Consider the following 27,167-nt stretch of genomic DNA (forward strand, 5'->3'; position numbering starts at 1 on the left):
GAAGGCAAAACTGCAACAATAAGCCAGACCACAAGGTCAAACAACACAAGACAGCATTATGGTGAAATTATGATAAAGTTAAAACAATAAAAAGCAATAAAAACACAACATTACATAAGAGCAGGTCTATAAAAATGGGTTTTAAGATGTGATGTAAAGAAGTAACCTGTTGTGCAAAAGTGTTCTGCCAAAAGGCTGCTTTAAAAATATTAAGCTCTTAAAAATTGAAGTGTTGAAATAAATTTTGCAGAAAACGTATCTTGCAAGTGTCAGATTGAGCAGTAAATGTTGCTTTAGCAGGTCCAGGTGGAGCTAATTTCAATGACTTTATCGGAAAAACTGCTAATAGTTTAGGTGGTTTTGTTTACTAGACTAAAAACCACTAGCACAGATGATTAGGGAGCTTCTACTCCACAAATTTGTAACAAATTTAATTTTTTTGAAGTCATACTTTGGATTTTCTTCTATTTTTTATCCTTTTGGAAAATACTGGATCATTAAATCTATTTAGACCAAACTGACATTTAAATCGTAGGACTGCTAACAATATGTTGAAGTCTGAAATGTGGCTGTCAACCCAAACACAACACTGCATTTTCATAAGGAGGACAAAAATTTTGGATTTTCACCTAACATTTAATAATCACTTCACATTTATTGGCTCATCGTATAATTTTCGTGTACAATCTGAATCTGAGAAATGACAAACTATACTAAAGCATATAGAGGAAGTGCAGTGTTTTCTTCTCAACTGCAGAGAACCACAATGAAACAGAAACTACATCAAAACCGCAAGAAGACAATGAAAAAAGAGAAGAACTACAGTGTTTGAGAAAAAGTCCCTCATTACTTTACACTGCTGGTGTTTTTTATGTGTGTGACCCTCTACGCTATTAAGCAGCTTCACTGGATGCTCGTCTGGCATTGTTGTTTATCTGATGGCTGTTTATTCACCCAAGAAAACAGGAAAGTCTCACTTTATACTGCAACTTCTAACTGTAGGAAGCAACTTTCATCACACCTCGTTCAACATTAACTGCTGAATGTACTTTGTGTGTTTGTGTGTGTTAGTCAGAGCACTGCCTGGTCCCGGATAATCCTCTTCTCAGTGTTTTACACATGACTGCTTCTTATTTCTGCTCTGAACTTGATCACACACATGCACACTTTCTCTCACTCGCCGTGATTGTTACACATTTATTATGGGTTGACCTTTGCTCCGCTGTCAGAAATGTCGTCAAGCTTGTGCTGCTCATCACCGAGATGAATCAGTAACTTTACAAAGCACTTCACACTTCTGAACACCTGCACTCGTCAAGTTTGAAAATGTAAAGGTCTGAGCATCACGTTTTAACATTAAATCCTACCAAGCTTTTGCCACATTTGTAAATTTAACCCCTTATATCTATCAGCTGGAGTCCCGCAGGGCTCCATACTGGGCCCAGTCTTGTTCATTTTTCATTACATATACATTACACCTTCTGTTTGATGTCTTCTTGTATGTTGATGATACAGCTGTTTTTACTCGTGGTAAAACTGCAGAAGAGGTTGCAAACAAGCAAACATATGTCATGGTTACATGGGAATGTAGCATTGTAGCTCAACTAATGTTTGCAGTTAAATGCTATATATATATATGTGTGTGTGTGTGTGTGTGTGTGTGTGTGTGTGTGTGTGTGTGTGTGTGTGTGTGTGTGTGTGTGTGTTGACTACGCTTTTTACGATTCTTATCTGTATTGTACATGTTTGTAATACAGTACAGGCTGTTTTCACTGTTGTACATGTTGTGTTTGTTATTTTTGGATGCCCAGCAACATGAGTAATGTACATGAGTCAACATAGACTTTTCAAATATGTCATTTGAAACTTAAATTACAATTATGAGGCTATTTCAACAACATATTTGAAAAGAACTTTAATTTAAGAAGATTTAGGGCTAAATCATGGAAAACTCAACCATGGTAATCATTCAAAACAATAGGAATCTTATGTGAAATCTGTTTGAAGATGCAATGAGTGCAGTTTGAGATTCTTCAAAATGACAGTCATGGAAAATAGTTGCCATTGTTGGTAATTCTCGGAAACTCTTCCACAACATCCTCCCTTCTGTCTCAGCTTTTCCTGTCTTTCCTTTTTCTTCACATTCAAACTCTCTTTGGTCAGCGGGCAGTTTTTTTATCTTCTTTTTAAAGTGGGCTGGGCCAACAAGTTGTAACTCCTCCCCTCCTGGCTGTGATGAATGTAAGGGGTGAGGAAAGAAAGAGAGAGACAACAGACTTTAATCACTCATGTGGCTGAGAGCTGTTGGCAAGCTGAGTTCCACGATCCGCTGAGGGAAGAAAGAAAAACAGAAGAGGGCGAGATAGAGACTGTAAGTGGAGGGTTATCATCATCAGTCATACCTCTGAGCTGGAGACAAGTTCAGTCTGAGAGGAGAAAAGGACTGACAAGAAGTTTATCCTGAAGATAAGGTTCTTCATTTTGCATTTTTGCAGCCTCCATCCACACTGCCGTCCAGACTGCAGTATGGCCTGCCATCCCTGTCACCCCTGCCGCTGATGCAGGCCGTCAGCATGATCTCCCAGTACCCTCTGGCCACCTTCCTGCCCTGGCCGGCAGGGCCCAGCCACCACTGCCTTGACCTGGACTGCAGCTTACTGCTGGAGGGGGAAGGAGGTGTCGCCCTGCAGAGGTACCAGCCTCGCTCCCCGGAGAGCAGCCCACGCCACTGGGTCAGTACAGCACATGCACTACACATGACCGTCACCTCCCCTGTTTGTTGAAATCAGTTTTTTATTTATTCCTGGGAAGCACGGGTACTTCCAGCCTCCTCAAACAATCCGGCAGCTGTTGGCCTTCCTGAATGGCCTTCCTGTGACTTTCTTTTGTTTGGAGTCTGTGAGGTGTTGTGTTGTTTGGTGTCAGAGGTGAGGTTGCTAGATTCAAGGATGGAAATGGAAACAGGAGTAGCTGAGAAAAGAAGCGTGGAATTCTAAACATGAGATATAAGTAGTGTTTGCCACCGGCCCAAGGTCTGAGTTGGATGTGTTTGGCAGTTGTGAGAAAGTCGAGGATGGTGATAGGAAGAGAAAAACACGGGTGTAAGTGCTGCTTGTGTCTGCACATGAACAAAAACAGCATTTGTCTACAGTTGAAGAGTAAATCTGGGCAGCAGCTGCAGCCTGCCTGGTCACATGGGTAGCTAACAGGTACATATCCTGTGATCCTGCATCCCAGAGGTGCACAGTAAGTGTAGGTATATGTTGAAGCCAAAACATGTTTAGCTTATTGATTTGTAGAACTGAGAAATGAATCAATCAACTGGTTTGTCATTTGTAGTTTTTCAGTTCCTCTGTTTGGCCTCAACTCATTGAAATTTGATGCAATAAGTCGACAGCTCATAGTGCAATCAGACAGACAGTAGCCTTCGGTGGCACGGACAGGAGGACAGCTGACCTCTTGTGAAAGACAGTAATTCACATTTACTGTACTGTGTGCATGCGTGTGCGTGCTTGTGGGTTGCTGACTGGTCAGAGTTCACAGAAAAGCCATTACTCACTTTACTTTAGAACCCATAATGGTTTTAATACGTGTTGTCTGAAAGCTGAGAATTACAAAAATGTTGCTTACATTAGACTTTGTGTCAGAAAACACACGCTGGTGTTAATTCGTCTCTTTCTGATTCGTTTGTGACGTCGCAGATTCCTCACAACAGAGCGATTACCAGAAAACAACCTGCATCAACAGCTTATTCCAGATCAGCCGTGGCTGATTGTTTGCACGTGCGCATTTGTGGTATTGAGGCTAAAGTGAAAATAATTGGGTGTTTTGAAGCAGCACATGCACATTTAGTTTGAAATTTCCATGATGTTTGAAAACCTGTTGAACCATCCTAAAGCAAAGAACTGAAGCCTCTCATTCTCCAGTGCTGATAGTATGAAGAAACTTCCCCAAGATGCAGTAATTTAGTAATCAAATCCACTCATATAATTACCACAAAAATAATCTAATCTCTTTAAAAATCTAATCTATGAACTTGTCCTGGAGAGCACTACAACAAACGTGAATCAAATCTGTGTTGTTTCAGTGGGAGCTACTTAAAGTCTGAAAAATATAACAATTAAGCTCGAAACCAACGTCATACTGCCAAAAACTGCAGTTCCGAACGGCCACTTGAGGCTGGTTCTAAAAGTGAGTCAACCCCCATAGACCCCCATGTTAAAATGTACAACTTTAGAGCAGAAATAAACCTGTTTACAGCCTGGTTTTGGTCCCTGTGGCTATTTCCCCCATTTATGACAACTGTACAGGTGTTGAATTTATATGTAACTAGTTTGTTTAAATTGTATTTTGGCTTAAAGTTATGCATAATGCTTTGAGTGACAGGTTGGTACATGTCCATGGTCCGCCTCAGCTCCACTCACATTTGACCTCTTTGCTCATTTCTGGATTAGCCAAGAGTTAGAAGAAATCAGGCACTGCCAAGATGGTGACTCACCACAATAAGCTTCAAACCTGCTGTGCAGAAAACCTTTGGGTGACTCAGAGGATTTGTGCTCCTATACAGTCTATGGGTTGAGGACTAGTTTGAAGTTGGGTGTTTTGAATTGCAAAGTGAGTTTACCAAACCTCTAGACAAGTCTGAAGAACCAAGGCAAGGCTGTGCAGTCATTTAGGTATAGTAGACAAACTGCGATATTAGAATGTGTTTTACTGTATGTGACGAATGCACACTCACCCCTCAAAAAACATTTTCCCCAACATACAATCAATGGAAAAGTAAAATGTTGCATACAACCCAGGTTCTCTCAGGGCAGATGTCAACACTGATTATCAATAATCAATGAGACTAAAAAACAAAAAAAAACCACCATTTGGAACTGTTAAAAAAAAAGGTGTCAAATTTTTTTTAATCACACAAACTACATTATAAGTATCCTTTTATGTTAAACATGTGCCTAGATAAAAACGATGCTGCTGACAGGCCATTACTTAAGATGTAATCCCAATCAGATGGTGCTACAAGCTGGACGTTGCTCAAGACCACAAAGAGGTGACTATAGATCAAGAGAGGCAGCTGCATCAGAGTCAAAGAAGTGCATTTTTAAAATTAATCTATTTCAACAAGAATCAAACAAACAAAAAAAAAAGACTCCTGATAATCAAAAAAATGTTGAATTTCAGATCCGATACTTGGCCGGGTTTATAATCAGTCCACAACCCTGTGAAATTACTCTTTTTAGCATCTGAATTAGATTTATTCCATACAATAACATTTGAAAAGCTTAGAGCAAAGTCCTGAATCCCAGTCATGTGTGCAGGGAGCCAACATGAACTCTGCTGACTGGATGGCGGGAATCTTGCTTTCACGTGCTTCCTACATGCTCAGCTGAGAAGGATGCTAATGTGCATCCTGTTTGGGCCCAACATTGCTTAAGAGTGCAGAACATTCGGGTTCCTCAAAGCTTGGAAAAGCTTTTTGGTATATATAACACAAATCCACTTTAATTCTAATGATAGAAGCATCTCAGATCCAACTCTGAGAGAACTGCTTGCAGTCGTGTTGCATTATGGGCAATGTAGTTGTCATGTTTTGACAAGGAAGAAGAATATGTGTGGGGAAAATACAAAAACTGATTGCGATCCTTCTTTTAACAATCCATTGTGAGTCTGACAGTTTCACAGCAGTGCAATAATGAATTTTGAATAATAATTCGTGTACGGTATGTAAATTATCCACAAGATGTTTGTCACACCGTGGAGCTCGGATGCGTGTTTTGAGTGTGGGAAGATCATCCTCCTCGCTGCTGCCTATCTGACATCCTGGCTGATGTGTCGCTCCATCCTACAGCACTGTTTCCGCCTATTGTTTGGACGGTTAAGGAGACTGGAGGTTAGATTGCAGACGCTCTCACTCAGGTTACAGCAGCTGCCAGGAGCTCATCCTTGTGACTGTTTTTTGTTACTGTGATTGCCCCCAGAGTTGGAAAAGAGGCCAATAAAGATTTTTATATACACAACCGAATACTTTCCATAAAGTTATGTAAGAGCCAACAAAACCATTAGTTTCATAATAACCACACATAAAGTGCTGATGCTCGAGTACCGTTTGCTCCCTCATGTTGTGACAAATCTAGCAATCTTGTGTTAAAAAAACTGAACAAAGTCTAAATTTGTTGTTTTATAAGTCCATCAGCCAGCATGTGCTGTGCTCAGAGGACATGAACTTTGCCTTCACTGTTCTTGGGTGTTTCTCACTCACCTTTCAGCCGATTTACATGAGGTTATGAAATTCTGCCAGCCATAAAGGTGGAGACCGGACTGATTATTTCTCTATTATCGGCCTGCTGTGCAGTCATTGACAGCTGCAAGGTCCACAGTTCAGGTCAAAGACGAGCAAGCAGCGCTGAGGTGTCAGTGATCATCAGCTCACACAGGAACATACATGATCATTCATACAAGTGAAGGGATGGACTGAAAATAATAATATTAAATGACAAAGAAATAGCTTTACAATGAAATGCATGTTTTAAATGCAAGAATTCAGACGGTGAAGGAGGTTTTGCATGAAGGATTAAAGGACATGACTTGGTATTTAGTCCTTGCTGCCCAGAACTGCATCTCAACGTCTCCACACATCCCAGTGAGTTGTCAAAGTACATTTTACTGCTTCAGCTTCATTTTAAAGTCTGCAGTTTTCCTCCTCTTCCTGTCTGCGATAGAGCACTGTCATTAAGCATCGGCTCCATGGATATAAGCTCCAGCTGAGGGAATATGACCACCTGCTGTCTTACAGTAACCAGCAGGGCAGTTCAATAACCTCAGCTGGTCGTTCACTGGAAAACACAGAAGTGACTCTATACAGGGGAAAACAGGGACAAAAGAGGAGGGGACGGAGAGTTTCGATGATGCCGTGTTTTCCATTGAAAAAACTAAGACAGCTGAGCCAGCACTCCTTCTTCCTCTTTCTTGTCTTTTTGAACAGAGAAGTGCACGTTTAGTGCTGATGCTCTGTGACGTCTCAGTATTTCCATCCCGAAAGCTTGGACTCAGGCTTGTCATGTGTTTTGATGACTTGACAACGATTTCGACAGTTTAGTTATTCATCCGGATGGGACCAGTTTTTGTAGCTTTTGACCTGTTTTCTCTCTGAATTTAAGCTGACACACAACTGGAGGAACACCAGCAAGGACTGATAGTACCAAAACACAAGTAGAGGAACATTAGGGAACTTGAGTCCATTATTATCTGTCCTTTTTTTCTCACATTGCTGCCAAAGCTGCTAGATTTCTATTTCCCCCGAAAATCCAGGCCTCTGTCGTCTTTTTTTTTTTTTTTTATTCAGACAACCACTCAAGATGGTGTTTACGTGCTCGGCTGACCTCCTGTGTGTGAAGTTGTCTGGCTGCCCGAGGCTCTGTTGAGGGTCATATTGTTATCTTGGGCTTAATTAGGTCACATAATAGGACTGGTGTGAAAAATCAATACTGCAGGCATTGTCCCTGTCACCCGAATGAGTATCCCAGGAGCAGGTCGCACAACTGGGGCAGAAACTCATCACAACATATGGTGGTGGGAGTGACTGTGGTTGATGTGTGTGTTTAGAAGTGGGCTGGTATGAAGGCCAGTATGTGTGGTTTTCATGGTTTTGCAGAAGTGTGTGTGTGTGTGTGTGTGTGTGTGTGTGTGTGTGTGTGTGTGTGTGTGTGTGTGTGTGTGTGTGTGTGTGTGTGTGTGTGTGTGTGTGTGTGTGTGTGTGTGTGTGTGTGTGGGAAGGTGCCTCCATCAAACACACTAAATACTTACTCTATTCCTTTTCCCGCTCAGGCAGCATTAGCCAGGACGCATGACTGGGATCAAGCTGGCATTGTGATGTGTGTGTGTGAGAGGAGGATTGTGAGTGTGTGTGGCATTAGAGTGTAAAGCTGGGGGGCTGCTGGTGTTCAGTTATTAATATGAGCAGTCAGCACTCACACAATCTTTAGGTCAGCAGATTACTAACAATAATAACTCCGCTGAGGTCACAAACTATGACAAACAAAGCGGTCCACTAACTTTAGAACAGGACATACATCCTGTATTTGTTTAAGTTAAACAGCAGGATATATTTTATGTGTATTCTAACTTGATGTGCCCTCAATATCGGTGTTATGGCAACAGTGTGGCTCATGCATGTTTTTGTGCCACAATAGCTACAGCAACTGTCTCTTTTGTTCCTGCAGTGTGTGTTGCTGCGTGCATCGCGTATGCAGTTTCATTTCCTACAGTGCTTCACACTTCAATTTGACACTAGCAGCGCTGCAGATGGCATCACTATATCACTTAAAAATAAACGCCAGAAATGCAGTGGAAGGAATGCATCTCTTTGCTACAGCGCAGTCACAACAGACAACCACATGAAGTAAAAAGCCAGCGCTGAAAGCAAGTGTGACTTTGCACATTCAGATGTGATGAATTTACGGGCTGTTGTGTAGTTTTATAGTCTTCTAGTTAGTTTCGGTGAGGCAGCAGTTGTCACCGGTGTGCTACTGCTTTGACTGCGTTGTTTTTGTTGCATATGTGACAACTTCAGGGCTGCTTGTATCTGCTGGGCAACAGATGGTCCTGCTCTCATTAGCAGGGAAGGGAGGCAGAGTGGGGGGGGAGACAGACAGACAACTAAACCAGTCCAGACCGATTGATTCAAGGCTTAGCACGGCTTAGATGGGGTGGGGGGTTCGAGTTTGGGGCCACGTCGGGGGAGGTCATGCAGGGATTTCTCTCATTTACTCTTCTAAATGCATGGACACCTGAAATCACCTTAACAAGCAGCATCTGAGTCATCGTCGAGTTGAGTGGATTATCCCTGCTTTAGTGCAACGGTCCAGCCGACCCCATATGGAGGCTGCAGCAGCTGTAAGAAAACAAGCTTGTCTTTAGAGTTCGTGCAGCCTAAATACCTATAAAAGATGGGTGATAATGAAGCACCTGGGTTGAAAAAAAACACTCTTTCCTGAGGGCTGCATTAGTTTGAGAGTGCAGTGCAGAGGAGGAGGAGGGGTCTCTCATCTGCAGCTCTGGACCTTTTACTGGAAACTAATGATGTCACCCATCCAGAGAAAGAGAAAGAGAGGGAGAAAGAGCTCAACAACAAGCCGGGACAATAGATCTGAGGGGAGCAGAGGCATGACATAAGAGAAGAAGAGGGAGAGTGGGGAGTGTCTGAACAAAGGGGGCAGTTGAGCGAAGACGAGACAGAAACAGAGAAAGGAGAATGCAGCTGTGTGTTTTTATGAGATGACCTGACATGTCCACTTTGATTGTGGTTACCAACAGAATCCCCTCATCTGCTGATCTGTCACCTCGGGAAACCATAGAAACCCTCGCTGTTAAGCTACACTGATTGTCGTATTTGTAGAGTTTTATTGAGTTATAACAGATTATCCTGCAACATAAATCCAAACCTCTTGTGTGTGTGTGTGTGTGTGTGTGTGTGTGTTTTTTGGGCCTGGTCTGACTAAAAGCTCTGCTGACTCTGGATAAACACAGCGGTTTATGAACTGTGCCCTCTACTGGGAAGCATGCTTTGGAAACACAAACCCACCAACTGCACACAAACACACAGCGAAAGGCAAGTGTGATAAGCTCATACATCCCTGTGCACACATGAGAAACATGCATAATACAAGAAGAATGTTCAAGCAAGAAAAAGAGAACGTCTTGACACGTTTTGGCCCAGATATGACACTGGGAAAGATCCTCTCAATTTTTAATTTCACCCAATCCCTCTCCGCTGAAGGGTTCGTCTGAGCTCACAGCTGGTACTCGTCGTCTGCTGGATGAAACGAAGAGTCTCCTCTTCTCTGTTTACTTGTTTCCAGCAGAGAGGAAGAGCAGGATGTCTATTTCCGGTATGAAATGACGAAACGGCTTTTTGCTTTGGACGCCAAGTGCAAGATGGTGCGGTTGCATCACGCTTGTCTTTCCGCCAGTGTGGATCTTCTCAGTTTCTGGCTGTGCTGTGAACTCTCCCCCGTCTGTCTCACAGCACAGATAATGTCCTTTCAAGTTAATCTTGACAGCACATTACACTTTCTCTGAGGCATGACCTTCTTATCTATTATGCAAACACAGGAGACATCGCACATGCAACCCAAGATCCTCCCAATTATTGTCGCCTGTGAGTCTGTGGTTTGGTTCTGTTGTTTTTGGTACTGTGAAACTGTGTTGGTTTGTCCTGCTCTATCTGTTTGTGTTAGATCTCCTCTCCTCATTGGTCTGTTTTTACGACCAGTGCTCCAGGCCAGAGAGGCTTCGCAGCCAGTCAGGTATGAGGACAGCAGCCTCGGTGGAGTCAGGAGGCTGGAGGCAGGAAGTGGGAGATTTCCTGGAATGTGCGTTTTTCCCCACTGTGGTGCAACAACAGAGCGAGCAGCGCTCCTCCTGCTTTTGTCCACTTTTTGTCGGTTGGTACTGTAGCTCAGTGTTCTGACCGAGGAACAGAGAGAAGAGAGCACTCAGGAAGCTCAATAATGAAAGGAATCCATTCTAAAAAAACTTGTCTGCCCTTGTCGAGGGCTTTCCTAAGTGTAATTACGTCATTAGTCCTCCATTAGAAAGGAAAATTTGAAATGAGGAATTGCCTGTGCTGCTGATGGGCTTTTCAAACACAGGAACCTTCTGAACTTTTACATTTAGATTACAGAACATCTCCTGCTCAGATAGAGACATACAGTTCAGTTACATTTACTAGAACTCCATACTTTGACTTAATTCACAAATATAAGGATGTTAATTTTGAGATCTTTGTGCTTTCCCTCATACTTTTGCTTCATTGCTTTTTTGATGGCTACTGTAGTTACTTTAAAGACCCCCTACACTGAATATCAACATTCTTTACCATGTGAACATATCTTTAAGTTGGTCTTTATATACTAGGCATCATATTTTGAGCAGAATAAACAGTCAACATTTCCATCTTGAAATTCCAGCATATCAATGACAGTCTCAAAAACATGGATTCAAACTTCCGGGGTTTTCTACAGAACAAACTTAAAGAACCAATCCTGCCAACTTGCAGGTGGGACTTTCTGTATCATTCTCCTTCTTCAGAATAACTTCATTACTCCAGTATTGCATTTTGTTGAGTTTTATGGTCATTGAACAGAGTTGGAGGTGAGCTGGTGTGCTTCAGTTGCAGTTAATTGGGAGCAGCGGGTGGAGCGAGATGCTTTTCACTTTTACCATATGGCCTTTTCTTAACTGCTGCTCTTATTTTTTACAATTTCTCTGTGTTTTTATGGGATCTTACTGGTTTTTAATTTGACTTGTTTTTATCTGATTTGTCTTTACTGGAATGCACTTTGTAACTATATGTTTTATGTAACCATTTTGAGGCAGGAAGAAATGATTTTATTGGAAAAGAATTTCCTACGATGTAACCTTAATACACAGAGATGACATTTTAACGGTTTAGTTAGTGACTGGAGTACAAGATTAAAGATTTTATATAGAAAACATCCTGAGAAAATGAAATGCATTGCATACAACCAGCAAGTAAAAATGGAACGGTATCTTCATCTCAACTAACTCTATTTTTTAAATGCTGATGTGTAAATTAATAGGTGATGACTTTCCATTATTATAATGTATAAAAATATAAGATTATGACAGTCAGACATGGTGAATTCTGCTTAAAGAGCAATAGTTTACACTTTGGACTCTCTGTCGGATTAAACAAAGAAGATTTTTGTGCTACTGAATGATAGTATGTACTGGTAGGTGGATTTTTTTTTTAATTTTTTACCTTTGGATTGAACCAGGATAGTGATTTCTCCCTGTTTCAGTCTTTATGCTAAGCTGACCTGCTAGCTTTAGCCTCATATTTACTATACAGATATGACAGTGCAATTAATCTTCTCTTGTAACTCTCGACAAGAAAGCAAATAAATGCATCTCCCAAAGTGTCAAACTGTTGCTTTAACTCGGATTTGCTTGAAAGGATTTGGATTGACTTGGACACTAAACAGCTCTGACATTTACAGATATCTGGCTTTTAAATTTTCTGATGAAGCTTAAACTACAGAACAGGCCGTTTATGATGCTAACAGTAGCATGCGGTACTTTAATGGGGCCCAATGGACCCAAGAATAAGAGCATGAAATTCTCATTTTGATCCCAGGTTGAAAGATGCTCATGTGCTCGTCCATCAGACCGGGCAGCAGATGTCACATTTGTCAGACGTCTTGTTTGCACTGAGGTATGACATCAGTCCCACTGTGAGACCAACACTCCGATCCCCTCGGGGCCGAGCTGGAGGTCGCTTGGGGTCGCAACCTTCCCACTGCCCCTCTGGGCTTCCCAAGGGTTCCGCAGACCCAAGTGGACACCGGGGCAGCTCGGCCTGGGAACTGGACACCGGCCAGATATGCAGCGTGATGGAGAGTCAGCAAGAAGACAAACTGATACTGTAGGGTTACCACACATGGAGAACCACGACTGAGACGTGCTTTAGGCTTCCCTGGCCTTTGGGTGCCCTTTAAGCTGAGCTGGGAGGGGCAGTGAGGCCAAAAAATGGGCATCTTGTGTAGTGTGTGATAGCCAGTGACGCTGAGTGTGACGTTTGGGATACGTGTTGGTGTTATGGGAGCCGGAGAAGTGGGCAAGAAGATCACGTCCTGTCACAACACTGAAAAGGGGGCCATAGTAGGTTTAACTCCCACTGAACCAGACGACGAGAAGCATCACAAGACTCGATCACTAGTTTGGCATTTCATCAGCGGAACGGATTGACTTGTAAATGTATGAACCGCTGCTTGCTCACATTCTGTATATGTTTACGGTACAAAAAGGCCCCCTTACAGAGCCGACGTTTGATTCATATCTTCCCGTTTATTCACACAAGTGGGCTGTTTGAGTACGTGTGCGGACACATTCACAGTGGAACAGTGTTGCCCATTCTCACACACAGCCTATTCTCCTCTGCTGTCACTGACAATACACAGTGCTGGTGACGGCATCTGCAGCCTTCCTTGTATTGTCCCACGCAGGCCTCAGCTGCTCTGCACACAAAGCTAGAGAAACCACAGTTCATCACTTTGTCCAGTTACACAACATCTGTACGTGAATGTATATCACTAAAATCTAGATGTCAACTGCCACTGATGTATACAAACTGGCTGGTAAACTATAGGCCTAAAACTAGGAGGTTATATTAATGAAAACCTATGCGATGGAGATTTAACCGGAATCTGCAGCCTCCTTTAACTTCACCTTTATAGTGAACTACCTGTGTGGCCATCAGCTTTAATTTTTTGGTTCATTTTCTCTGCTCTTATAGCAAACAGTTGTTTTGTTTGGTAAAAAAAATAAAACAAAACAAAAACAAAAACTCCACAAAACCTCACTTTGTTACTTCCTGAGGACAAAATGGTAAAGAGACACTGTTAATACTAGCTTGTCAACACAATGGCCACATCTGGAGTTGGTGATGACCAAAACAGAGCTAAAAGAAGAGTGAATATTGAACTTTAGCATTCATTACAACTCCAAATTAAGGATAATATGGAGTTTTTTTGTTTGCAACTTGTTTCCATTCCTCCCAAATGATCAAAAAATCTATTATTTTAAGATTACATAGTAATTAAACTAAGGAAAATAGAATAAAACAGCTATCGAAAGTATACAAAATTTCAATTTCAGGGAAACGAATAGCTATTTTATTCTATTTTTCTTAGTTAAATTACTATGTAAACTTGAAGTAATAGATTTTTTAAGTTTACATAGTAATTAAACTAAGGAAAATAGAACAAAACAGCTATATAAAGTATATAAATTGTCCATATTTGGGAAATGAATAGCTGTTTGTCTGTTTCACTGTGGCACAGTAAAATACAAAACATCCAAGACATTCATTGTTGCTTTCAAAAAGAGGCACATAATTTCATATTTTCCACCTAAATATCACTATTTATTAATAATTATGATTTGAAATGCATATTCTAAGTACAACTTTTATGATGGCATAAGGACAAAATCGATGAGAAAACAACAAAACAAAAACAGCAGCAACATCACAATGAAATAAAAGAGTAATAGTCCATTTATTATGACAAAAAGGCATATTTTTAAGTACAAATCATAAATACATCCCTATCAACAAATTTCAACCCCCCATGACCCAATTACAAAACCTGCATTTTGTGTGAATTAGGAAGGAAAGAGATTTATGCTTCCTCTGTATTAGAGAATTGCGCAAACAGAGATCACAGCCCTGCGTCTGAGTGCGCATGTTGTTGTCACTCTGATGAAAGTCGGACAAAAAAAAAACGGAGGAGGAGGAGTTTAAACGGGACTGTTGTGAGTGCAAGTAGGAGGAGTTGGGTCATTCAGTAGAAGAGAAGGGAGCCTGCTGACAGACTGAGGAGGCGGATTTGGAGTTTAGAAAGGAGCGAACCAAAGTGTGTGCAGTGAAGGAGAAGAAACATTTGTAGCAGCGAGGATCTGGGATTTTATTTTTATTCCAGTAAAGGAGCGCATATTCTTCTTTCCTTGTCGGATTATTCCCGAGCTCTGATGCTGTCCCCGGATCATGAAAGAAACGCTCACCATGAAGTTCGCCTGGAAAACTAAAATGGTAAAAACAAAACAAAAAACCACTCGTGGTTTACCCCCCCTCCTCTGTTTGTGGTTTTGAATAAGGGGGAAGAAGCGGGGGGAGGAAGGTTAAAGAGGGAAACGGGGGAGTGAGGGGAGGGAGGGGGGTGTTTGGAGGCTTGGGAAAGTAGCGGATAACGGGGGAAAGAGGAGGAGGAGGAGGAGGAGGAGAAGGAGGAGGAGGAGGAGGAGGAGGGGAGGAATAGCGGGTTGAACACTGATTTTCAATTGTTTTTTTAGGCTTTAAATCCAGTTTAACCCACATAGCCGGTGCGTAAAAATGACGCGTAAAGTTTGGAAACGTGTGGAACGGGGAGGAGAATATGAAACCTCACGCTAATCCAGACAGTGTATGAAGTTAATCCGTTCATGATCGTGATGGGTATGAAAACTTTTGTGTGTTAGTGTGGGCCAGAAACAGAAAAAAAGGGAACAATTGGGGGCCATCGCTGTTTCTCCAGGAGGCCCATCAAGCAACAGATCAGCGCCAAAGATTTACCTCAGTTGTTGTTGTCTTTGGGAGTGTTGTTTCACGTGCATCTGATAAGACTGATATGCAGATTAGTAGTATTTGAGCACCACTGTCCTCCTTGTGCGCTTTTTTTGGAGCATCTTTCGTAGAAGAATCCAAATTACTGGAGAGTAAACAGCTCACCTGTTTACACCTCACCCAGTGTCATTTGGTTTGCTGTGTCCTCTGTAAACTCATCCCATCCATATCCACTGGGACTGCTTTTGGTTTACATTTTCATACAAACTCATTGCACCCAATAAACCTCACACTTTAATGCACAAAGAACTTTTTCCCCCCTTTTAAAAAATCTGCTCTGACAAACATCTCCAGCTCACAAAAAGCAGGCTTGTGTGTGCAGACTGTGAACTCAGCAGCCCAGGCCGGCCAGCACAGAGACCTCCCGCTATTGTTTTGGGAGTGTGTGGACTGCATGACTCATGCACTGATGTATTTATCTGTCTCTGCGCCAGCCAGCCAGCAACAGCTGCAGCCAAAAGAGAGAAAAGGGAGTGAGAGACATGTTGTTGACCATAAGATGAGATGCAGCATGAGACGGGCATGTTGACATGTTTCAGGAACAGACATCTTGCTGGTTTGCCTGTTAAATTCCCCCTTTTACTCCTCCTCTCCGTCTCTTTCTGTCTCTGTCTTTGTTTTGGGGGCTTTTCTTTCTTTTCATTTCTGCATCACATGTTTCTGTTCAAACCCAAACACAACCCAGACATGGCCGAGTGCCACCGGCCCTCCAGGACCGACCATTGAGCCTGCTAACGGCGACTTTGACCCTTGATCTTGTTTTCTGGCAGCCCTTCTGTTTGGGGAGTAGCGTGGATTTTGCCATCACTGAGTTGTGTAAATGAAAGTGGGGACAAGTGAAAGTAATCTTGGCCGCCGTTGCCTTTTGTGTGCGTGAGGACTTGGCCATAATAATGCAGTCGTGGTGTTTATATTTGGCCGGTGTCTCTCCTTCACCGTCTCACTGCCTCTGTTTTTGTCTCCTTGTGTTGATGTCTCAGCAGATCTCAGCCTCTGTTTGCAGACTGTCTCTGAGCAGGAGTTTTGTATTTTCATTTCTCTCTGCTCCCTCAGTTTATGCGCTCTGCTGTTTGCAGGTGATTTACAACCAGACGCGGCACATATGAGTGCGTGGATCCATTTAGTCCTGTGAGCTGATTTAAATGTGGTTGTGCTCTTGTGGCACAGATTTGTAATCAAGCTTGTATGATTAGACAGACAGATATAATCAACAGAGAAGAAAAACGATGCAGATTCTATCCTGTAGGTGTTTGTTCAAGAGACTTGACCCACTGTGGTTCTTATCTGCAGCTTTTCGGAAAGCTGTCCAGCTCTGACTTCACCCTCAGAGAAACAGGGACACGGTGAATGAGATGGATAGGGAATAAAAGAGGGAGTAAAGACAGGGAGGGAGGAAGGGAGGCCTGGCTGGCTGGCTGCAGTGGTGGGGGTTGGGGAGTTGGTATTCTTGATGTTTTACTGCTCTTCAGTCCTCCTTTTCCTAGTTTGTTTGTGTTTTTTCCATATTCTTCCCTATGCTTTTCACATATAGGTTTGTAAAAGTCCAATCTGATTGTTAAACTGTTGAAATGACACTTGTGAAGCACTTGTTAGTTCTGCAGCCTGTTGCTTTTTACAGGAAGCTGTAATATATTTTTAATCTCTTCTTTTTTGCAGAGCTCGGTGCAGGACTGGGGGGAGGAAGTCGAGGAAGGAGCCATCTACAACGTGACACTGAAGAGGGTTCAGATTCAACAGGCAGCCAACAAGGGAGCAAGATGGCTGGGGGTGAGTCTGACATCAAAACACAGAATCACAGCTGATGGACCCACATGAAGCTCCAAACTCTCAGAAAAGCAGCAAATATATACAAAAACCCTGATGCTTTTCCCATTTTTGCTCTAAAAAATGTGAACCCCAGGATTTTACATGTGCAAATGGTTAATAAAGGCAGCCTAGTTTGCTGTGTTTGGAGCTTTAAAAGCCGAAAACCCTCATCTCTGTTGTCTGAAACAGCCATTTTTTTCACTCACAGCATTGTGCTCCACCGGGGCTGTTATTGTTTTAACATTTGAGCTGTAAATCTCCCAGCTTGGACAACACCTTTTTAGTCACCTGCTGAAAACCAACAGTTTTGCAAAGAACCTGGACTGTTTAGCCAAAGCATGTGATTTCCTGACTTTCCCAGCTGCCAACAAAACTGCTGGTTCTCCCTGTACAGTGTTTAATGAAATGCCAGTGTGACAAAAAAAAAAAAATAGAGGAGCATTAAAGGCTTTCCCTTGAGTTGTGCATTCTTTTTCACTGGATATGAGGCATTGCTGTTTCCTCCACTGGGCTGTTTATATCAACATAATAAGATGTTGTACAGTGTGTTATTATACCGCACAGAGGGGCCAATTAGGGGATTTATCCTTGTGAGTTTCTCAGGATTTTCCTTTGTTTATAAGAAAAGTGGGGATCTTGCTGCGTTGTTAGCCTCTTTGTGCCTTCGTTGTTGACATGGGCGATTGGATCTGGCACATAATGAAGAAACAGACAACAGCTCTGAGGCTAGAAGACTTGTATTGATGTATTGACAATGAATTAAGAGCTAATTAAAACAATCTGCGTACTTTATACAGAGCTGTCTATTGAGTGGAGCAGAATGGAGAGAATTCCCCCATTGAGATATCACTGTATTTACTGTAAACATGTCAATTGTGAGTGAACAAAAGCAGTTAGAATCGGTGCAGCTGTGCATTGTTCCAGTGTGTGCAGCAGGACTTGGCTGTGCATTTTCTTTCATTGTGAATGTGTGGATCACCTCACAGAGATAAATAACGTTGTGTTATTGGAGGGGAATGGTGGGAGAAGTCGGCCTTTGCTGCTGTCCTCCTCTCTGTCTGGAGGGACAGTGGAGGAGGGGCCTCGGCGTGATTAAAAGCAGATTGGAGCGTTTCCTGTTGTAGCGTGCTCACTTCACCAAAGCTCTCTCTCTGCTAAGTCTGTGCCACCTCTTCTGCTCTCTCCCTGCCTGTTTAATAACCACTTGCTTCTTTTTCCATGTGGACACAATAGTCGGACACATCTGGAGAAATCGGAATCAAATATAGGTCACGATTGTCTTTACGGTTTCCTCCTTCCCTCCGTCATTCTTACAAAGTTTTAAACCTACGTCTACTCAGCTGAAGTCTTAAAGTTCGTATTTTCTCACTGAATATCGAAGATGACAAGTTAAGCAATCTGAAGTGCCATAATTTAGATATGTAATGCTTGCTTTTGAAGCCAAAAAAAGCAAGCAAGACTGTAAAAACATGTTTGTGTTCAGGCGGAGGGCGATCGCCTGCCTCCCGGCCACACGGTGAGCCAGCTGGAAACCTGTAAAATCCGAAGCATCCGAGCCGGAACGTTGGAGCGTCTGGTGGAGACGTTACTGACGGCGTTCGGAGACAACGACCTCACCTACACCTCCATCTTTCTCTCCACCTACAGAGCCTTCGCCAGCACACAGACTGTGCTGCAGCTACTGCTAGACAGGTGGGCTGGAACAAGGTGTTTGGAGGTTAATTCTGATACGAATGAGCCGAAATAATGTCTTGACTGTAAGAAGTGGTGGTTTTAACTCCGTGTTCTGCTGATTTTCTGTGGCAGATATGGATGTGTGGAGGAAAACGAACATAATACTGAAAGATGCCGAAGCTCTGAAACCAGTGGAGCCATTAGAAAGTGAGTTTCATACGTGCATCACTATGGATCCAACGATTAATTCGTAGTATACATCCCTGTGGAGAACTTTTTAAAGATAACACTTGAATAAAGTCCATCTATTATTGCCAGCTCTCTTAAGCATCTCCCTGCTGTTTGTCTCCACAGTGCCTTGGCTTCTATCCTGCGTGCCTGGCTGGACCAGTGTCCCGAAGACTTCCAGGAGTCTCCAGACTACCCATGTCTCCACAGGCTGATGGACTACCTGCGCAAAGCTCTCCCAGGTTCAGAGGCTCTCAGACGGGCGGAGGGTCTCCTGGAGCAGCTGCAGGGTCAAGCCAGCGTGGACGACACCGACGGTACCTTTGTATTTGAAACTCTTTTTCATGCATCTTTCAAATTTGATGACTCTGATGGAGTTAAATCAGTTTTGTTCACGGGCCTGCAGCTGGTTTCCACGGCAACAGCTCTTTCTGCCTGGGGGAAGAGGAGGAAGTGGAGATTGAGGTGCAGGAGGACTTTTTGTCATTTGAAGCCGACCTTGTGGCTGAGCAGCTCACCTACATGGATGCGGTAAGTGAAGGAAAAGGAGCTAAAAACGCACCATTGTGACGTTTCTGCATCGTCCTAACACCATTTTTTCTATTCTTTGCTCCAGCTGCTGTTCAAAAAAGTCGTACCCCACCACTGCCTGGGCTCCATCTGGTCTCAGAGGGACAAGAAGCACAACAAGCACAGCGCTCCCACCATTCGCGCCACCATCACCCAGTTCAACGCCGTCGCCGCCTGCGTGGTCAGCACGGTGCTGAAACACCGACAGATCCGACCCCACGTCAGAGCGCGGGTCATCCAGCGCTGGATAGACATCGCTCAGGTTGGCGGAACATCCAGACTCGCACATAAATTCATAAGATCTTTAAAAAACTTGAGCCAACTCACGATTGCCCTGCATTTCCTTTCTCACAGGAGTGTCGAATACGCAAAAACTTCTCATCTCTGCGAGCCATTGTGTCGGCGCTGCAGTCCAATCCTCTGTACCGGCTGAAGAGAGTGTGGGCCTGCGTGCACAAGTAAGCCTCCAATCTCTCAGCTATGCACATAATCTCAGCTGGTTTCGATAGAAGAATCAGCCTTTTTTTTTTGGTGGAATTCAAGCAGATCTTGTTACTGTTTGTTTTGCACGTGTATTTTAGCTGCCATGTCCAATCCCATTAGCTGACGTGACTCTGTTGCCTGTTGCAGAGACAGTATGCAGACGTTTGAGGAACTCTCGGACATTTTCTCCGACCACAACAACTACCTGACCAGCAGAGAGCTACTCATGAGGGTGAGTCCAAACTCTGCTGTATGTGAGCAAATTTAGATTTACCGTCACAGTTGAAAGTGAGAAGCTGGTGGATATCCTGAAAACATTTGTTCATTGGCTGGTTAGAATCTCGAGGACCGAAGCTATTTTTTGCATTTGCCCTACAGGAAGGCACTTCAAAGTTTGCCAGTCTGGAGAGCTGTGCCAAGGAGCACCAGAAACGAACCCACAAGAGGCTACAGCTGCAGAAGGAAATGGTGAGCCAAACACTGAGAGCTTTAATGCCAAACAAATGGATTTCTTTCAAAATAAGGAGCTAAAGCAGAGCTTTATAATTTTAAACAACACATTCCTCCCATGCAATGTACTGTAAAGCAAATCCCAGCCTCTCCAGGATGATGAAGCCACATGCTTAGCTTTGTTTACTCAGTGTGCCGTGCACTGTATTTCACAAACCCGCCTTGCCATCTGCGAGGACCACAGTGTAAATAAATATCTGACTTTTACCATCACATCTCAGTGGATTCACTTAGTTGTTTCTACACAGGGAGCAATGCAAGGAACGATACCCTACTTGGGGACTTTCCTCACTGACCTGACCATGCTGGACACGGCGCTGCCCGACTTGATCGAGGTAAAGAAAAAAAAGCACCTGCTGGTTTGTGTGTTTGCACTTGTGTGTTTCGATATTGGAGGGCTGTGCATTTGCACAGCTCCAGAGATCAGAGTTTTGTGTGTGTTACCGCTGTCAGAAAAACCGGGGCGTAAGTTTCCATGAGTGCATGAGGAATTTTTGTCGGAGTGGTCCACCTAATGCTGTTTGTCTAAGCGGCCGCTGGTATGTGATGTCCTGAGTCTGACAGCCTGCTCTTTGTGTCCTACACAGGGTGGTCTGATCAACTTTGAGAAGAGACGCAGGGTGAGTGCAGCTTCAGTCCACCTCCTGTGACATGATTACACCATTACAATCACGGTGCTTGAAGGGTTAAACTCTGCTAACTTTTGTCTCTGCAGGAGTTTGAGGTGATCGCTCAGATCAAGCTGCTCCAGTCGGCCTGTAACAGCTACTGTCTGACTGCCGATCCGGCTTTCCTGCGCTGGTTTAAGAGTCAGACTCAGCTCAGTGAGGAGGAAAGGTACGTCACTCAGAATACCTTCTTTCTTGATTGCATCCGTTAGATAACGAGCAAATCAGAGCACGGTCTGCTGGATCTATTGTTCGCACACAAACACACAAGAGATGCTTCTTTGGCTGCTTTTCTCATCGCCTCTCCCTGCTGATCTTGTCATGTCTTTACTCCCTACTAATCCATTGTATTTGTTGTTTTTTCTCAGTTTCTCCCTCCTTCTCTTCACCTCGCTGACTTTCTCCCTCACCGAGCTCTTAAAACCACATGCACGTGATCCAGTGATGTTTTATGATGCTCAAGGTTTACCATTGATGCTTTTTCTGCAGCTACGCCTTGTCCTGTGAGATTGAAGGTCTCGGCGACGGCAGCCCAACTTTACAAAAACCAAGGAAAAGCATGGTGAAGAGGCTCAGCCTGTGAGTACATCCGGAAAACAGGCACCTAATAAAAGAGAGTTTCATTTGTAGGGTGCAGTTTCTTGCCTTTTTGCATCGATGATTCCAGGCACCAGAGTTGTGGAGCCTCTTTCTTTCACTATCTAATAACTCGCTTCCTCTACTTTCCAGGCTGTTTCTTGGAACAGACAGTAATTCAGCCAGTTCTCCAGTCAGAGAGACGCCACGTTCGCCTCCTACTGGCAGCTCAGGGGAGAGCATGGACTCGGTCAGCGTGTCCTCCAGCGACTCCAGCAGCCCTTCAGACAGCGAAGGACTCCCAACCCCGACTCACAACTCCGACTCCCAGCAAAACAAGGTGGGTTACAGCCCAAAAAAAAAAAAAAAAAAAAAAAATGTTTGTGTGGCAGCATGAGGTAAAAATCTAATCCTTTAAACTAAGCTATACCTTACTATAATAGCTATATAATGTATAATAAATGCGATGTTTGATATTAAAAAATAAGTCTACCATGAATTTAAGACGGTGCACAACTTAAATTTGTGTATGTGTTTATGTTTTAAGATTTTTGCACAATTACATTACAAATTAAATTCATTATTGTAATGATTTAATATTTTTTGAGTTTTAAAAATTTGTATTTTAAGATTTTAGTGTAAGGCAAGAAATTAAACGGGCTTCTGAAAAGTACAATTTTAACAAAAAGCTATTACAAAGACTTCAAATAAGCGCAGAAATATTGAGGGACAACTTGAATGAATAAAAGCACACCAATGGAAAATATAAACATTCTTAAATAGAAATCCCGACTTGAATGATCCAAAAGATTGGGGTGTTTCTTCCTGATGCTCATATCAGTTTACCGAATGAACAGAAAATTCACATTAAACAAATGATGGATGAATAGTAATGATTTATTACTGATGTTTTACTGTTGTTTTAGCTGTGCTTAATATAATCCACTTAGGTAGTCTATTTTTTTTAAGATTTCGTCATTGCAATCGCAAGTTAATCTCTCTCTCTCTCTCTCTCTCTCTCTCTCTCTCTCTCTCTCTCTCTATACATATATATATATATATATATATATATATATATATATATATATATATATATATATTTGGCCATTAATAGGCTTTAAGCCTCCAAAACCTATGGTTTTACCCGTGCTCTGTAAATCATTTCCATCAGATATGTTTATAGTTCTAAGAGTTTCCATTAAGTGCAGTGCTCTGTAATGGCATGTGGGGTATGTTGATTGGTTGCAGACTTACAGCCGCTCCCTATTTAAGTTGGCTTCTCTTTCTACAAAACCATTTGACTGAAGTTCTAAAATCACTACATTGCTTAGAAGTGTGTTTTTGCAGCTTACACAGTGTGAGGGAGTCTTTTTGAAACTTTTGGAAACACTCATCTCTCTCCTGCACACCTGCCTCATGAAATAGATGCGCGAAGAGTTCCTTTGTCATAAAATACAGTTAAATTACAACAGTGGAATTAGCAAGTGTCCAAATATATGAACAACATAACTAAATTGCACATATTTACTCTAGTCATCGATCCTGAAAATCTAATTTCATGTATTGCCTCTACCTAATTTAAACCTTGTAGCTGCAAAATAGATCAGATTATCAGAGATTCAGTGCATTTCTGCATGAAAATGATTACATAATAGTGTATTTTTCTGATTGTTTTTGTCTGTGTGTTTCCTCAGCTATCAGAATCCTCCTCCTGTACTTCACTGCACTCCATGGACACCAGCTCATCGACAGCCAGCGTCTCCATGACTCCCGCCTCACCCTCCCTCCCTGGACCTCTCTGCTCCCACAGACGCTCCGTCTCCCTCACTCCTCTGTCTCCCAGCTCGCCCAGTCAAACCCCGGCGTACAACATGCAGGCCCAGGACGCCTGCATCATAAGAGTGAGCCTGGAGCAGGGCAACGGGAACCTGTACAAGAGCATACTGGTGACTAAACACGTTGTATTCCTCAGTGAGGCGCTGCACATTTTAGCAGAATTCATGTTGAACTCTGTCTGACTTGATGTCTGTTTCCTTAAACAGCTGACCAATCAAGACAAGACGCCGGCTGTTATTTCTAGAGCCATGGCGAAGCATAACCTGGAGGTGGAGCCTGAGGAAGGCTACGAGTTGGTGCAGGTCATCTCGGAGGAAAGAGGTGAAAAATACTCTTTCAGACTGATTTTTTTTCTATGTAGACTTCATGAATCATCTGAGATGATCATTTTCTATGCATGCAGACCTTTCTTGTTATATTTCACACAGTGGCTTGTAGCTAAATGTAGACTCTGACTCCAGTTCTGATGTTTTATCACAGTAGAATTCCAGTCAGATTTACAGTAACAACAGTGAGCAGATGTTGGTGCAGCAGTTACTTTAAAAAAATCTATAAAACACAATGTATGTATGTATTTAACTAACCTTGACTAGACTTGTTTAGGCATAAAAGTACTATGGAAGTCTTGCCATAAAAGCCATAAAATCCCAAAAAACAAAGAGCCTGAAATAAATCAGCTCAAATACAAGAAGTGTTAAAAGCACTCATTTATGAAGGAAAAATATGGATAACTTTACAAATACACATTTTTAAAGTCCAAATTAGCTTTAAATGATCAAATTTATAACAAAAACAATCACAAATAAATATCCCACTGGACTGAGTTGGATAGTAGACCCAGTGTTAGAACCAACTTACAGCACCAGGACCAACATAACTAGCAACTAATGCACTAAAGCACGGCTCGTAAAAAGAATATACGTGAGAAAATACTGTTAGTAATGAAAAAATATATGTATAAAAGATAAAAAGCAAGCATTAAGATGTATAAATCCTTCATAAAAATGATATAAAACCTTCAACGGGGCTTTTTTCCCTTTAGGCTGAAAGAGAAATTGAGGAGGATGATACTAACGGATTCTGAGGAAAAAAATATACACACAAAAACTCAGAAATATACACTATTATTTAATCATTTTCATGCACAATTGCATTGAATCACTGATAATCTGATCTGTTTTGCAGCTACAAGGTGTGAATTAGGTAGAAGGGATGGAATTGTATTTTATAGAGAAATTTGTATCAAAAAACAGCAAATTTGCTCAAGTTAAATAGGTCCTAAATGGTAAATATGGTGTTTACAGTGACTCGGTTAAAAAATGGTCAATGGCTGGAATAAATATGCAAGAATCTTATTGAAGCTCTGAGAATCTACACAGACATGTATCTAATTCTGTTACTTTTACATCTTCTTTTCAGACTTAAACTACAGTGATCTTTGTATTTCTGTGTACAAGCACATCGCTGACAACCAGCTTTTTCTTCTTTTCTTTCAGAACTGGTGATTCCAGACAACGCTAACGTCTTCTACGCCATGAACACCTCGGCTAACTTCGACTTCCTGCTGCGGGTGCGAGGCTCGGCGGGTCGGCCGGTCCAGCTCCGTAGCCGGTGTAGCTCCACGCTCCCTCGAACCCAGCACCGCTCCAGCCTGTCGCTCAGACTCAGCAAAGTCACACTGTGACCCCAGACTGCAGTGAAGCAGCAGTCTGCCCTCACACCACTAACAGGTTCAACACAGGCCTGGATGGTGGACGGATGGATAGAAGAAAACAGCTCCAGATGATTCCAGACGGATCAGAACGAGCTCTCAGACTCTGTTTGACTCTGAACTGTGCCATCCCTTCGCCCAGCCTTAACATGGAACATTAATGTGTAGTGCGACTGCTGTGATTGACTCGTGATGCCTGTGACGGAGTGAAACAGCGACCCCAAGTGGCCTTCACTCTTTACAACAACAGATTTTATTTGCACATGTGGGAGCAGCCAAACTCCTGACCTCTGACAGTATTCTGAACTTTTTGTCCTGTGATGTCTGTGTAGCTGAAGCTTTACTTTTCGCGGCTAGTGGATTAGAAGGAGAAGTCGCCTTTATTTGCCTTTATTAACGAACGAATGGATCTCCTAACAGTATTCTAAATGATATTAACAGATTGACAGGAGCTGTGATGTCATTGTTTCCCCCCGTCAGACATCTTTTACCAGTTATGTCTGGCTTGTGCACAGTGTGCACAGTGTGTGTGTCCTCAGCCCCCTCTCATATTGTGAGCTGTGTGATGAATGCAGCGTTAACGTGCATTCTGATTGGTTCCAGCACTTGGTTTTATCAAGTCCTCGGCAAATATAGAAATGGCCTTACCTGCCCTGTCTTTAGGGTGTAGAGATGCAATGTGTTCTGCTTTCTGCTCCAGGAAGACGCTCCTTTAAACCTGGAAAAAAAAGAAAATAAAGTTGTACTAGAAAAGAGAAGATGAGTGTATCTTACTGGAATGGAAAGCATCGTGTTTCTCAGACTGATGCATATTTGTACCTCTTTACCCTTCATTATATGAACTATAGAGTTGCACTTGTCAGTTGGTAGCAGATGCCAATGGGATTTGAATATGGAAGAGGTTTCCCCCCTCTTCACTAAATGCTATTTTTGTTTGTAATTGTTGCTTTTTATGTTTTTTTTTTTTTGTAACACAATTCAGGCCAGAAATGACTGGATAGTGCAAGAGGAATTTTTAACATCAATGTTAATTAATTCACAGTGTCATAGAGAGAGAGAGAGAAAAGCCAGTGCCAGATTTTACTGTGATACATTTCATTATACGCTCAAAAGCCAAGACACCTCTTCACACTGTAAACTCCCATCTGTTTGTCTCATCCTGTTTCCAAAAACCATCATAGCTTCACAGCAACGAACGTTTTTACCAACAAACATTCCCATTTTCAATATTTTCTTTCCGTTTCAGGTCCTGCAGTTGTGCCATGTTAGTAAAACCAGTTGATGCTCCTTGTTAATATTGCAGGACTGGGAGCACTGGTTCACTTTAGCACTAATGCTAATGTCCCTCTGGGCCCAATCATGTTTCTCCATGCAGCACTTCACTTTAAACTGTTCTCATTAAATCACTTCCTGTTCTCCACTGCCAAAGACTCTTACTCTACCAGAATGAATAAATTATTATCATTATTATTATTGCATTTGCCTTCTGTGTTCTGATTTTCTGCAAACTTTTAGATTCTTAAAGAGTATCTATATGAACACGCTGAACAAAGGAAAGCAGTTTTACGTACGCTCGTCTTTTTACCCTTGATGGACAACAAGCTCGGCCCTGTTAGGACTGACATTGTCAATAAAAGGACTCAAGGCTGTTCTGGATGGAGCCCAAGTTATTTTGCTGAGTGGAAGACATTTGTGCTGACTTGAATAGTGCAGTCATGACCTTCCATTCCTGAAACTGGATTTGCTGTGCTGGTCAAACGTTTTTTTCCGTGAATTCAAAGGCAAAACATGTCTTTGACATTCAGAGGATTTAATTTAGAAACTCAAAAAAAAAAAAAAAAAAATTATTTTTACGAGCTTGTCGAACACAGGAGAATGCAAATGAGGTTCACTGTCACTTTGAGAGGCAAAAGACATTCTA

General features: G+C 42.4%; 1 protein-coding gene across 2 annotated transcripts; it reads left to right on the plus strand.

The window, feature by feature from the left end:
* Positions 1-2,236: 2,236 nt before the first annotated feature.
* rgl1 (ral guanine nucleotide dissociation stimulator-like 1) lies at positions 2,237-26,724 on the plus strand. Of its 2 annotated transcripts, XM_023299843.3 has the most exons (19): positions 2,237-2,371; positions 2,496-2,732; positions 16,841-16,951; positions 18,474-18,682; positions 18,797-18,871; positions 19,019-19,209; positions 19,299-19,423; positions 19,509-19,724; positions 19,817-19,920; positions 20,093-20,177; positions 20,324-20,413; positions 20,704-20,790; positions 21,043-21,075; positions 21,171-21,292; positions 21,613-21,702; positions 21,853-22,039; positions 23,394-23,645; positions 23,742-23,856; positions 25,032-26,724. In XM_023299843.3, exons 2-19 carry the CDS (start codon positions 2,559-2,561, stop codon positions 25,217-25,219), a joined length of 2,454 nt encoding a protein of 817 aa, XP_023155611.2. In that variant the 5' UTR covers positions 2,237-2,371; positions 2,496-2,558; the 3' UTR covers positions 25,220-26,724. The 2 variants fall into 2 exon arrangements, with proteins under 2 accessions (XP_023155611.2, XP_023155612.2); XM_023299844.3 differs by lacking the exons at positions 2,237-2,371; positions 2,496-2,732 and adding an exon at positions 14,366-14,614.
* The last annotated feature ends 443 nt before the right edge of the window (positions 26,725-27,167 follow it).

This window comes from Amphiprion ocellaris, chromosome 2 (assembly GCF_022539595.1).
Source record: "Amphiprion ocellaris isolate individual 3 ecotype Okinawa chromosome 2, ASM2253959v1, whole genome shotgun sequence".
NCBI classification, from domain to species: Eukaryota; Metazoa; Chordata; class Actinopteri; family Pomacentridae; genus Amphiprion; species Amphiprion ocellaris.

Coding starts and splice junctions, on each gene's coding strand:
- rgl1 (XM_023299843.3), top strand. CDS start 2,559: ATGCAGGCCGTCAGCATGATCTCCCAGTACCCTCTGGCCACCTTCCTG. Junction 2,733..16,840: donor AGAGCAGCCCACGCCACTGG/GTCAGTACAGCA, acceptor TCTTTTTTGCAG/AGCTCGGTGCAGGACTGGGG. Junction 20,414..20,703: donor TACAGCTGCAGAAGGAAATG/GTGAGCCAAACA, acceptor GTTTCTACACAG/GGAGCAATGCAAGGAACGAT.